Below are 14,609 nucleotides of genomic sequence, written 5' to 3' on the forward strand. Positions count from 1 at the left end.
GTTGTCAATTCCAAAATCCATTCCGATATCTTCACTAAACACAGACACTGTGTGGACTTGTGACTCAAGGCCCCGTTCACGCTACCGTATCAACAAGGAAATGAAACATTTGATGGTCATTCCTTCATACCTGTTGGTTGAGAGGTTCGTGGTGTGGTGGACTTGACTGAAGTGCTAGTCCCAGGCGAGAGAAGAGTCAAATTTCCAACTTGATGAGTACCAAAGGTGCCATTAGAAATTGCAGCTTCAAGTTTTGAAATTCCCTGACAAAGGGTCACGGCATTTTTAAAGTAAAGGATGAAGGATACAATTACACTGCCACTCCTGAAGACAAAGAAGACAACAATGAATAAATTACTGTCGGAATAACTAAGGCAGTTTCAATCCACCAACCTCAGTCCTGTCACTTCAGTCCTAAGATAATTGTCGTCATTCTGGTATATTTTATCCATCTAAAAAATGTAAAACCAACACACTTGTTTACTATAAGAAAAATGGAGCGGTTTTTCTTGAAACCACTTGAGCAGTACGTTTGTTTTGCGATGGATTAGTTTATTGAACATCAAGTGTTGCAATTGTTCTCTCTAGCCCTTCTGCAATTGTGGTTAGGCTTGGAAAGGAATACCTGTTTCTTCAGTTTTATCTCTATTTGTGATCATAGCTGTTAACAACTAATGCAGAAAAATTATAAGACTTTCAAAGCAAAGAGATAACTATGAGAGTATTTTGCAATGGCTTAGTTTATTGAACACTTCTTATTCCAACTTTTCCATTTTGCTCTCTGCAATTGCGGCACTTGTGACAACGGAACTCCCACTCCTTGTAAGTATAAAAGGATAAGAACTTTGTGCCAAAAAAAACAACATATATTTAAATGAATAAATAAATAGCTGATCTTCTTTCGCCCGCCATTTAACTTAGATTATATTTGAGAAAATTTTAAAATGCACCTCTGACACAAATGAATCCACCAATTGTTTTGAAACTTGATTATTCAAATCTCTGTATTCTGATACAAAGTCTTCCATTATCGTCAGGGCCGCATAAAATTGCTTTGCTAAAAAGGGAAGAGGCAACATTTGGTTCATTCTTGATTGAAAAGTGAATTCCTGGACAAAAAATATCAACACCTGTTCTTTATTTATAGCAACGTTTGGCACTTACTTATTAATTGAAAAGCTTGATCTTCTGAACATGCATGTTACGTAAGATATCTCTAGCTTTAAGGGTTCCAATAGCTCAGATGACAGTTCACAGGACAAAAAGCTTGCAAAAAGGCTTGACAACTACCAGATATTTCACACTTTAAAGTGTATGAATAATATTACACCAGCTAACAGTACAAGCCCGCTTTAAGAAAATGTGGTTCCCAATAGAAAGTGAAAACCACAAGGTATGGACTCTAGTAATTTACTTACTGAGATGTTAAGCTCTGGATTCTGATTGATGTCCGACGCATGGCTGAAAGCTCATTGTATCGCTTTTAGGCCACAATAAACAGGGAGTTAAATTCAGAGTGAATGTGTATGCAAGAGAATTTCCCATGTAATGGTCCGTCCTATATGTATCGTTATTTCGTTATTAGCTCTTTCCTGTTACCCGTGTACAGATATTTGTATGCATACACGAACGGTGGGCTATCTGAGGTCCAAATGAAGATAAGTGTGTGTAGCTATGTCCAGCATTCCAGGAAAGATATTTTGACCACTTTATAGGTCATGGGGTGTTCACAAATCTGAGGGTACAGAGCTAGAAGCCTTAGGCATGCACCCTCAAGGTTGAATTCCCCTTGTAAACGATCAATACAATTTTGGCACTGACTACATCTCAAGGAAATGATCTAACAGGCTGACTTTATGTATTAAATGCTAATTTAACCACTTACGTGGTTGTCCTGTGGAGGTGGGCGAAGCTGAGGTGGGTTCCTCTGGCACTAAATAAAGAACACCAGAAAGCTCTCAGCAGATAATGACACCAACACTTGTAACAAACTTCAGTGTTTTCGCATAGTAAGGAAGATGTACTCTATGACAATAATTGTAATTCCTTTAGCTACGTAAACCTAGTGCTGCATGACGTCGAGAGTGGTAGAGAAATAGAGAATCCCACTTTAGTAAATTGTACACAACAAAATAAATGATAGTTTGGCACCCCAACAAACTAAAGATTTCCAGAATTTTATTGAAACTCTATATCTTCCTAAATTGAGTACTGATGACCAAGCAGAATTGGGAACATGACTTGACACTTGAGGAAGTTAAAAACTTGCTACTTTCCTTTGAAAATAATAAAACTCCGGGTGAGCATGGCTTTACAAAATAATTTTACGAAACTTTTTTTGACACCTTGTGTAATGAACTCTTAAGTTAATTCATTCGGACCAAACTGGAGTCTGCGGCGATGAATACGGGCTTCTTGTCAAGTAAGTCTCAAGAGGAGAACGGCAGGGTTGTCCACTAGCCCCCCTCTTGTTTATTCTGGCGGTAGAAATATTAACATGTAAAATTCGTCAAGATCCAAGCTGCAAAGGGATCAACCTCCCAAATCAATAGGAAGCTAAAATCTCTCAATTTGAGGATGATACAACTCTTGTAGCTCGGGAAGCTACTTCTCTTAATTGTTTTCTTCATAACATTGAAATGGTTCGTAATATCTCAGGTCTTAAATTGTACAAAAACGAAAGCAATGGCGATCGGCTCTTTAAAAGGTAATATATAGATTTAGTCAAACCTAAAGGCGGAGCTCCCTGGTTATTTATTCTTACTGCCTCTCAAAGCGAAATTTACTTTGCAATTCACCAGTTTGGCAATATTTTTTCCTTGAACCGCATGAGTTTTAAAAGAAAACAAGCGCAACCTCAGCGAGCGTATGGAAAAGGAAAAAAAGCCATTTCAGAGTAAACTGTCAATAGCCAGCGAATAGGACCACGCTAAAATTAGAAGCCATAAAAACAACTTTGTCAGTTCAAGGTCAAAGAAGAGTTTTACTGATGTACTTTATTCTACTTTATCTCTGAAAACAAGATCATTCACATTTTGATGTATTCCATTGAAACACGCCAGTTTGGCTTGGTACAAGAATCAGCAAAATACGGCAATGCAACCAAGAAAGGACGAACTTCAAACACGATCTGCTCCAACACTTAAATAACGTTTGGGTGCTTTACACAAACTTCTGAAAACACAAGGTAGTGAGATTTCCCTCTAATTTTACGAGAACTCATTGCGAATACGTGTTTATCACATAAGGGCAAAATTTTCTTGTCACTGTCGAGGCACAACGAAACCAGTTGGGCAAACGGATATAAAAAAGCACTTGTTCGCTCGCATTTTATGTCCAAAAGAGTACAGAAAATTGTTATTTAATTCCAGTTGACAATAAAAATTCGATTTTCATTCCTCAACAAAGGAAGAACCAATTAAACCACTTTTTAAAAATATGCATCCACGTTAAATAATGCATCCGTAAAAATAACGGAATTTGTGGAGTAACTTCTTCCTCTGGTTATGAGCTATTACTGGTATTCTGTTTTGTCGTTATCTTTCTCGTTCGCTCTCTTTTTGTTTCTGTTCTAGACATAGGTCCTCTGGGCATCATGTAACCTTATCGGAGCTTCTAAAGATATGCCAAAAATTGCAATACAGAGAAAAAAGCAGCTCTAAGCAAATTAAAAATGAACACGCAGTTTTAAGTTTACATCCCGCCGATGCTTGACTTAAATAACTGCGTAGCCACCAGTGTGGACCACAGACATCATATGTCAAACTGGATTAAATCCAGCAAAAAATGCAGAAAGAAAACATCTTCCAAACTGTTTTCCACCTGAACACGAAAAGCGTTGACTGTGTAAGAACTTTCGTTGATGTAGTCTGGCACTGTAACCGCGTGGAGCCACAGAAAACGCGCGAAAAATGAAGCCTTGCTTATGTTCAGGTGAGTTAACCTAGGTTGAGCCTGCAATCCAATTGAAAACCAGTATCTTTTCAGCGGTCAACTTTTAAAAAAACAGCTGGGTAGCTCTAAGCTTGAGCCCGCGATATGGTCACGTGATACTGGTCAGCGGATACTTTGTTTTGACAGGTATGAATTGATCAAAAGATAGATGTCCAATATTATGCTATAAACTAGCATGAAACTGGTCACATTGGCATACATGGAGGGGTGGGCGTACGGACGGACAGACGCACGTACGTACGTACGTACGTATGTACGGACGGTTGATGACGTCAGGGCTATAAAACCAAGAGGTCTCGCATTGATGGGTTACCATATTTTCTTAACAATGGTGCTCCGCGCGTGCGCCTTTGGCGCCCGCTGAGCTCCGCTGAAAATTCCAAGATCCCGACCTTCTTCTGTATCAAGGATCCAATAAAATCACTCAAGAGCATATCTCTCTTACAACGAGGATAAAAATAATGAAGAAAATTTCTTTAATAAAAATAAGATGAAAACTAAATTAAATCTGTGGTTGCCGCGAGACCTTACACTTTATGGCAGAACTCTGCTTGCAAAAGCAATTGGTATTTCCCAGTTAATATATCAACATCCATGCTCACCGTTCCAGAATCAGTAATTAAGAACACCCGAGCCCATCTATCCTCTTTCTTATGGAAAAGCAGACGATAAAGTGAAAAGGCAGGTGATCTACCAGCCACTCTCAGAAAGTGGTCTCAACTTTCCGAATTTTAGGACCATAAATCCATTCATTGCGTTTAGCCTGGCTAAGTAGACTATTAAATGGAACAAAGGATACATGGAAGGCTATTCCAAACTACTATTTTAATAAACATGGCGGTCTGGCATTTCCTCTTAATTGCAATTACAATTGTGCAATAATTGCTCCAAGAATATTTTAACGATGTGACAAAAAATAGTCTTCAGGATAAAAATGGTAAATTTATCCTGTGGAATAATCAAAATATTACAATAGCCCATTTCCGAGTTGCTACATGCCTCAGTTTCAAAGCGAGTCTTGGTGCACAACCATTCAAATGGAAATGAGTTTTGTATTCTTATGCAAATCAAACTCATTTCCCTTACAATAGTTGAGCACCAAGACTCGCTTCGAAACCGAGACAAACTGCAACTCGGAAATGGCCTATTGACGGCAATTTAATGTTTTGGAAATCACGGTTCGACAGCAATATCAAACTTATTCATGATCTTTTGAATTTGGAAGGGAATTTTATTTGTCTTGATGAATTTCATAGACAGTTTAACCTCGAGGATCATTTTTTGCAAAATTTTCAACTATTATCTGCAATCCCTACTGTTCTCAAAAAGCAAGCTTTTCAATCTTGAAATGCAGATTTGCGTCGCGATTCTCTTATTTCTCCTACTCTAAGAATCTCAGAGGACGCAAGTTTAGATTTCATGAAATTATGTTGTAAAAACTATTGTAAACTAATAACTGAGAAATCTACTGCTGTCCCAACTTCCATTAAGACTTGAAAGAAACAATTTATCGCTGTAAAGTATTGGAAAAGAATTTTGATCTTAATTATATTATTGACAAGATTTATTTGCAATGGAAATTAGAAAATTTGGCATCTATTTCGAGATCAATATATCCTTTACTTTCAACGAGAAATAGGATAAGGAGCAGTACAACCGTGGAAAAGTACAAGCGGTTTCATAGCCAACGTTCTAAGCCAACGGCATGGGCGTTACTTTCCCCTTCCACCCCCACCCCCCTCCCCTCTTCTTACAAGTTGATTGGAATTTCGGAAACATTCCGAAATGCTGCATTTGGCTTCAACATTGCCTGGGGTGGTGGAGGGCATTTCAGAGGCCACGTGGGGAATGGATGTGGATGGATGTTGGCCACCATCGTAGATCTGGAGATAAAACTCTTCAAACATAGTTATCTTTAATATTTGTTTCAAAACCAGGGTAGGCTTAAAGTGCACCTAACCCCAAAATATTTTTCTCGCTAAAATATATCTTTGCACCTGTTTGAAACGCATTGCGGCCATTTTTTCCTTTTTCTAACAAATCCTGCCATTTTATAGGCTTCGAAAGTTGCGAAAATCCAAGCATCTTTTGTTCACGACCGAGTCAGAAGGGGAGTGGGTCTATTCCTGCTTAGACGTCACAATCTACTTTGCATGCATTTTTACAAAGAGTTAATGCAATGTAAATCAGTATGTGACGTCAAAGCGGGAATAGACCCACGCTCCATAACGTCGACAGCTGATATCTACAGTGTACGTACAGATGTACTTCAAAAGTGGTTTACATTAAAGATAGCGATATAAAAAGCCGATAATCTTACCAACAGTAAGGCACTGAGTAATGATGACTGGTGTTCCAAGTGAGTTGCTTCCGGAACAAGTGTAACAACCAGTTTCCCTTGCCTCCAACTGTTTTGCATGAGAAATTTCTGGACCAATTACGTAATTGCCCTTGTACCATGTTATGTTAGGTTCAGGGTTTCCATCAACTGGACATGAAAACAGTTTTGTGTTACCTTCAGGAACCGAATCATTTCCTCCCCCACCTGTATCTTCGGCAGCATCTATAAAGAAAGAAAATAACAAGGTCACATCGTACAAGAGGTGCACCACATTTTTCTTTAGCCTACCAACAGAATGCAAATTAATTAGTACGACTACTGCTGTGGCAGGCCAGCACAATAATGTCCTCTTTAGCTTTATCTACAGGTCTATAATTTGGAATCATCATCATCATCATCTTTGCCAACAACTCTTGTCCACAACACACACTCATCCTATTGCTTTCACTACTCCACTATAGCAACATTTTACGGACCATTCCTTGGACCTTTGAGAGTCTTTTTAGGTAAAATAAAGCTTCAAGTGAGCATGAATACCAGTAACAGCTCAAAAGTAATTTGTTTCGTACACGAGGCTTGAATTCCCAATGGTGGGAGACAGCATTGGTCTATTTTCACGTCACGTGGGGTTCTTGTAGACAGTGCTACATTATTCTTATTTTCCTTTCATTTTATTATTGTTGCTATTATTCTATTTTTCATTTCTCTCGGCACATCAATTTGCAGTTCAGCTTTAAGTACTACCATTACCAAAAAACCAGCTCCTATTTTTCTTCGGATTCTGAAAGTGTGTTTGCTTTAACACCTGACTGGCAAAGTTTTGAGCTATGATTTTTATCCAAAGGCTGTTTACTTTGAGTGCAAGTTTTGGATTTCATGGTCTGCCATTACTCACGTTCAAAACTGACCGATTAGACCCAGAAAGTTGGATTTAGGGACATGTGTCGTCAGTTACCACTAGCTTAACATTTTAGGAAGGAGATTGCAGCTTATTTGCATGCAAAACGCACATTAATTCAGCCGCGTACATTGTACTACTACTAGTGAGTCTGACCAACACGTTTTTGCCCATGAATTCGCGATTATCCTGAATTGTTAATTTGCTTTGAATTCACTATTACCATGAATTTTGGACAATGTGTCCCAGGACTTGTGGTAGCAGAGAAAATCAGGAAATAAAAAATCATATCCGTGGATTGGGTTTGAACCCGGAGTTTCTACTCTATAGGAACTACCTCTTTCCACTTTACCACTGAAGATCAAGACAACGCCTTTCTAAAAAAAACATTTAAGTCTACCATAGAGTATCGCCACTGAAGAGCAATTAGGCCTAAGCTTTGAATTTAAATATTTAGCTTTCTCATGAAGTTTGGACGCCAAAATTTTGTAGTGTTTAATGCCGTTTGTTGGCCAGTGATAATACAGCATTATCAAATAGCCTTTAAAATATTGTCCCTGAAAGCTAGCGGTGTGGTGGTCAAGTGGTTAGGTGAAGGGTTAACAATGAACATTCCCATGATCGAGTCCTATGCAATTGGGTTGTCCTTCCAAAATTATAATTATGACTATCTCCCAAGCTTTCAGTCTTCTAAACTCTCAATAATAGTTAATTCAATGCAAATTAACAATTCAGGATAATCGCGAATTCAAGGGCGACAACGGGTTGGTCTGACGTCATTTTCTTCTGGATCCAGCTCTCTCAAAAATTTAAATTTATTAACGGCAGATCATTAAATAGGAAAATTACAGTTAAAATAAACAGGCGTCGTTTTGAAATCAACGCTTAAAACTTGGGAGACTTGGTCTTTAGTAAAAAAAGTTTTGAAACCCCCCAAAAAATGAGAATTGATTTTATGGGCATACACCTGTAGTAGCACTTTAAACAGTTGCAAACATGACATGTAAGCTTGGATCTGAGTTAACACATTACTGGTAAAATTCATTTCATGACCATAGAATATCACTACCAAACACACTTCTCCTTACAATTACAATAATAGGGAGTTTAAGCAAAGACGATGGCTACGGCAACAAAAACGTTAGTCCAAAATATAACTTAGCGCTATCGCAACTATTTCGCGATTATTCCGTCTTGTTCACCTTGTACAAAACAGGCAAACTATCCCGTAAATGGATGGGTACGAACGGTTTTAAAGTGAAAACTGAAAATGACTCTTTCGTGATTATATACTCACGTTGTCGTCAAAACCTAAAATTTGGTGATTTCACGTTGTTGTTTTGTGGAGTACAGCAGAGAAATGACGGAAATTCGTGTTGCACGTGCAGCATGAGTATTTTTCCTTTTTTAACCAATAATATTCTTGCTTTGTGGCGTTGCCTTAGCCGTAGCCGTCGTCTTTGCGTAAACTAGGGAGCTTTAGCAATGACGACGTCATCTCAAAACATAAATTCCCATTATTGTAATCACTTCGAGACTATTCCAAGTTTTTTAACATGACAATGGTGTAGCAGTCCCTAAAGAATGACAACAATATGAGTTAAACTTAATTTAGGGGAGAAAATGAAAATTTATCCTCAAGTGCTGACGTCCACCATAAAACCTCAAATTTGGTTATTTCACGTTGTTGTGGAAATGAAACAAAAATGAAAAAATGAAAAACGCAAAAATGAAAAACGCACGTGCAGGGCGTGCAAAGCTATTGTTTTTGCCTACTAAATATGCAAATTTCTGACGTTCTCGTTGCCGTCGCCGTTGTCGTTGCTAAAGCTCCCTATTCCCTAATAACGCGCGACGGCAACGAGAACGTCACAAATTTACATATTTATTGGGCCCAAAACAATAGCTTTGCACGCCTTGCACGTGCGTTTTTCACTTTTGTCCATTTCTTTACTATCGTCAGCAAAACAACAACGCGAAATAACCAAATTTGAGGTTGTGTGAAGAACGTCAGCACTTAAGGATAAATATTCATTTTCTCTCCTAAATCTAGGGGCGTTCCGACCAGTGTCATTTTTGAGAAACTAGAACACTCTTATGCTATCAAAAAGATTGAAATAGTCATGAAGATTACAATAACATGAATTTATATATTGAGATGACGTTGTCGTTGCCGTCGCCGTCGTCGTTACTTAAGCTCCCTAGTTTCTACCGAACGAGTAGGATGACCCGGATTTTTCATTTCCAATTTTTGCTCAATGCTGAGAACGGTGTCTTCAACATCTGCAACAATTTATGGCCAGTTTTTTGGCAATTTCATAAAATCGTATGGAAGGAGCCATTATGAGTCGAACAGCCCGTAATCAAATTAAATCTATGTAGGAATGTTAAGTACTCATAAAGGTATTCAAATACAATTTTCAAGTACGCACGAGAATTAACCATACAGTGACATGAGGCTCTGCATTATAATTATAAGGGATTACATTAATGTTTTTATAAAATAGAGCTAAATTTGTCCAACATTTGGGAAGCAAGGCAATTGTCAAAGTGGCTTAAATAATTTATCATTCATCAGAATCGTTCATCAGGGTCGTTCCATGGATACGAGCACGGTAGCCTCCCCTTTTAATTACATTTTTGTCATTTCCTTGACATGTTACAACAGTCTGCGACTTTTTATCAGAAATCTATAACAAGTTATATTTCTAGCAAATCACCTTAAGTTTGCAGACCGGGGTGCCCAATTAGTGCTATTTAACAATTACACCCGTAGCCCTTACGGGCTACGGGTCAATAGCCCATGAGGCGAAGCCGAATGGACTGGTGACCTGTGGCCCTTGAGGGCGAAGGGTCTAATTGTTTTAGTATCACACAACTAGTCGGACGGAAAAGGCAATAATAAAGTCAGCAAATGCAAGTTGAAGAAATTTTTATTTGGCAACAAAACGAAAGAAAGCGTCACACTTTTCGCTACTTGCGGACTATTACTAACAGTTCTCTAGTAGAATAGCCAACCCTAAATGTTCAATACATCCCGCATCGTAATACATTTAGCTGTCTGACAGAGCCTGTTGTATTTTTAAAGTCAAACGTTATTTGGCCACTGTAATGTACGGTGCAACGTGTGTTCTTCTGTTCATATTCAGGGCTTCATGTATTATCATTTTATCATTTTAGCACCTAAACCTTCTCTAATGTGGACTACCAATGGATGTAATTTCTTAAAAAAGGAAAGGAAAGGAACTTTGTAGAAGTGTCTAGTGTTATAGAGCTTTAGTATCACCCAACTAGTGGACTAATGCAAATCCTGCATTTTTATTGTCAGTGGAACTGTGACCAGCCGTTGCTGTTTTTTTTTTTTTTTTTTCAACCATAGCCCTTCAAATGATTGACAAACTGCTCTGCTTACTGATAGAAGCCCTTTTACAGCCATAACACTTACACTAAGGACACCCGAGACCAGTGTCACCGGAAACAGGTTCAACCAAGAATCCTGATCACCAACTCTTATTTATTACATTGCTGACATTTTCAAAAGAAACGTGTATCACATAAACATCTACAGGCAAAATTATAAAAATTACTTGATCAGCTTTCTAACACGTATACCATACATGGGTCTACATGGAAAGAACAGTACAGCTCCAATTTATGATTCCCGAGGTTAAAAACACGCAGAATCGTTTGGAATAAATGTGGCAAATTACTAGGAGGTTACGATGGTATTCAAACTAGAAGACTCATGCAGTCTAGAGCAAAATTCAGACACGCTATTGATTCGCGGTATGGAACCCGCAGAACAAAGCAAGCCAAGTGAGACACTTCTCCCGGCTAATTATCATTGTCATTGTCCAACTAAAATGCGAAACATAAAACGAACGCATTAAGCAATCACGAAAACCATATGGTGTCATGCAGCAAACCCATTACAACAGTACACAAAGCATGTGCTGTTTTGTTGCTGCTACAAAAAAAATCCTTATGAGAATCGATTTTGTAAATATTTTAAAAGAAGATTTATGACAAAAGTCAACACAACACTTAAAAACGACTTTTGTAATTTTTCTTTGCTTTCCCTTATATCAATTCCCATGTCTCAACTTGTTGATAAGATAATCCACATTTCACTGTGTAATGTTATACTTGCCGCTTACATGTATGTTAATTTTTACATATGATCATTATGACATGAAGTCATGCAAATGTCGTGATGCTCTTCCCAACGAGATGCTTCCGTGAAGCATACACTGGGTTGCCTGTGGTACGTGTTACAGAAAATCAGAAGGCACTGAATTGTGTGGTATTGAACTACAGCATTCCAGTCTCTGAAGAATAACAAATAAAAGAGAAGCGAGAAACATTGGCTTCTGGGCTGACATGTTGATAATTTTCAAGTTCCCTCAGAACTGCTTTTCACCACAAGTTTAAGCGCACACTCTGAGCCTCTGACAGCTTTGTAATACCAAAGTTCACTGAAGTTTTTCCCTATCCAGCGAGGTTAGTGTTTGGATGGGAAGCCGAAACAATATACCCCTCATAAAACAGAACAATCGGACCAAAATACTATTAACGCTAACAAATGTGAACTCAGCAAGGTACATATTTTGTTAGCTTGCTTTATGCAAAACAAGAACATCATTCTAAAAGCTTATTCTACGCAAAAAAATAGGTTCTGGAGGTAATTTTGAGAGTGGAAATCAAGGTTACGCGGCAGACGGCAAATACAAACCCACGATTTAATTAAGTTAATTAACACACCAGAAAGACGCTAACCTCATTTTGACAAGAAAATGCTTTACTATTGCCATAAAAACTATCCAGTTAAGCTCGCATATCATAAAACATGGTGAATTCATAAAGGCCACCTTTTCCAGCGAACAATTTTTTGAAACAAACAACATATTTGCTATTAGAGGCAAAAACTCCTTCTATTTCATTACGTGCGTGAAGAGAAGAAACTCAATCGTGTCAAATATGCGCAATATTGCAGCAAACTAAATTTCAGGATCAAACCGTTTCCATGAAGACCCTTTTCCTTGAATAATGAAGCACAAAATACGCGACAAGCTTTCTTTCAAATAATTCTTGGCTGTTACATTTCCAATTATTTTTTTACCTGAAGACTGTGCAGAGTTGATCACAGATCCACGTAAGGTGTTCGATTCGTTCAATCGTTCTCTGTCTTTGTTGAACCCATAAGTTACCAGAGAATTTTCCATTTGGTTTCAGTGTTCTACATAACAGCACACTTGGTTAAAGATTATTTTAGAAATACAGCTCACTTTGATTTCGGCTCGACGGGCGATAGATTGTTGTCGAAGTCCATTACTCGTCGCTTTTGAGATTCCAGGTGTTGGTTTTTCACCGCTTGCCTAGTTTATCCAACTGACTTTCCATTATTGAGCTCCATAAGGGTATATTTTATTTAAGGATCCACTAAAACGCCATTCGCGTTACATGACTTTCGACGCCATTGCAGGCTAAGTTAATGATTCTCCTGTGTCCACCAAAGAAATCTACGAATTTCCACTACCCTCTCGATCCTAAGAAAATATGGGCAGAAGGCTCTATGCACAAAGACACCACTTACCAGGGAAGTGACAGGCAAGACTTTTACCGACACGGAAAATAAAAATCAAACAAACAAATCCCACCCACCTTCCGACTGGGATTGCCATACTGGCAACCCAGTAATAATCTTTCTTTTGAAATAAAAACGAATATTATTTTTACAGTGTAAGTGTACACAAAACCAAGGAAAAACCATAAGGTACTACAAAATTTAAAGTATGCTTTACGATGTATTTCACACATTAGTTAATTATGGTTTAATAAACTTCTAGTTAACCTTAAGAACAAAAAAAGGTTACAGAGCACTGTACTGTAATCAAACGTGTAAGGTGTTTACACTTTGCAACAATCATGTGGTTTGAAAAAATTAATGCATTTCAGTATTGAACATAATGACTCACATTGCACATCAATATAAACTTGTCTGCTGTCATTTCCACATGCATTGCTTGCTGAGCAGTTGTACTCTCGGTTGTGTCTCCTGATGTTGGTCAAATTCAATATGCTTCCTGCTTCCATAAGGTAATTTGAGTTATTGACCCAAGAAACATTTGGTTGTGGAAAGCCAGAGGACATGCAGTGCAGTGTCACATTGTCACCCTCCCTAACAACAATGGTATGATTCTCCATAGTCACTGATGCAGGGACTTGAAAGGGAAAAGGAACAAAGTTAGTTGACTCTCCGTTGATCACAATTTAATATCTACCTTGGAAGGCCATGACTGTGTGAAATACTGGCCTTGAAGAAACCCAAATCCCCCCTAAAAGTCAAAAGTAGATCTGCAAATGATATCGAGTCGTGTACACTCTCTAAAATAGTGCTCTGTGGGGATGAAAGGTACAACATACAACAAACACTAATCGAGTGAAGTAGCTAGTAAAACAATGAAAATTGGAAAATTAACCCAGAAATGTTAGCTGCAAACCTCACCTTCAACTTCCACCATGGTATTGCTGCTTGACGCAATTCCTATAGCATTGCTGGCCACACAGCTGTAAATATGTTGCCCTTGGATGTATAGCACTTGGTTAAACACTCCTACGTTTGCTCTTGTCACGTTAGCAAGCCTAAGACCCTTTTTGTAAAGTGTAAAAGTCTCTACAGCTGGATTAGAATCGCCAGCAAAACATCTTAATATCACCATTTTGCCTGCACAGATTTTGTGGCTTGAAGTGCTCAGGTGAACATTTTCAGGTTTATCTGCACAAAGAAAGGAAACAAAGAACGTAACCATTAATTGTGCTATTGTGACAGAAAAGGAGTCATTTATCAGTGTAAAAGGTGCCTGACTGGTTATATACATGTACTTTAAGTGGATTTTAATGAATGTCTTTGCTATCAGGAAACACCAGTGATAGGAGTTGTATCCCAGCTGCTGGCAGCTTACATGTGTTTGTTGGGAGCTCTTGGATGTGTTACATACTGACCCTTCAAACTAGTGGCTCACTTCAGAATGGTAAGATTTCCCTAATGCATAGTTATAACTACATTGTAAGCTTAAGAGGGGAAAAAGGTGTCCTTACACTGCACATCAATGGTTCTCACTGCTGACTGCTTTTTCCCACAGGTGTTGTTTGCATTGCAGATGTACTCTCCAGTAGCCTCTTTGCTGATGATAGAGAAGTTTAACAACTGGCTTGATACTATTAAGTCATCTGCATTTAATTTTGTCCAACTAACGGTCGGCTCAGGGTACCCAGATGCATTACAGTATAAAGACACATTGCCACCTTCCAGGAGAGTTTCACTGCCACTTTGAACATGGACGAATATCTGAACTGGAACTGAAAAAAAGCCCCACAATGTAATTGAGACATGAGAAATATATTTAAGATACTCAA

The 14,609-nt window shown here is 38.3% G+C and overlaps 1 protein-coding gene across 7 annotated transcripts in view; it reads right to left on the reverse strand.

Moving 5' to 3' along the window:
- Positions 1 to 14,609, reverse strand: part of LOC137983188 (fibroblast growth factor receptor 4-like) — a 75,074-nt gene that overhangs the window by 9,419 nt on the left and 51,046 nt on the right. For 6 of the 7 annotated variants that reach the window (XM_068830369.1, XM_068830372.1, XM_068830370.1 and 3 more), the window contains 8 exons: positions 14,292 to 14,552; positions 13,699 to 13,968; positions 13,169 to 13,414; positions 6,275 to 6,517; positions 1,886 to 1,933; positions 951 to 1,057; positions 394 to 452; positions 131 to 324 (listed from right to left, as the gene is read on the reverse strand). In XM_068830369.1, the coding sequence (XP_068686470.1) occupies positions 131 to 324; positions 394 to 452; positions 951 to 1,057; positions 1,886 to 1,933; positions 6,275 to 6,517; positions 13,169 to 13,414; positions 13,699 to 13,968; positions 14,292 to 14,552 (1,428 nt within the window). The remainder of the gene's footprint in view (positions 1 to 130; positions 325 to 393; positions 453 to 950; positions 1,058 to 1,885; positions 1,934 to 6,274; positions 6,518 to 13,168; positions 13,415 to 13,698; positions 13,969 to 14,291; positions 14,553 to 14,609) is intronic. The other variant, XM_068830375.1, reaches the window with a different exon arrangement.

This window comes from Montipora foliosa, chromosome 13 (genome assembly GCF_036669935.1).
Source record: "Montipora foliosa isolate CH-2021 chromosome 13, ASM3666993v2, whole genome shotgun sequence".
Classification (NCBI taxonomy): Eukaryota; Metazoa; Cnidaria; class Anthozoa; order Scleractinia; family Acroporidae; genus Montipora; species Montipora foliosa.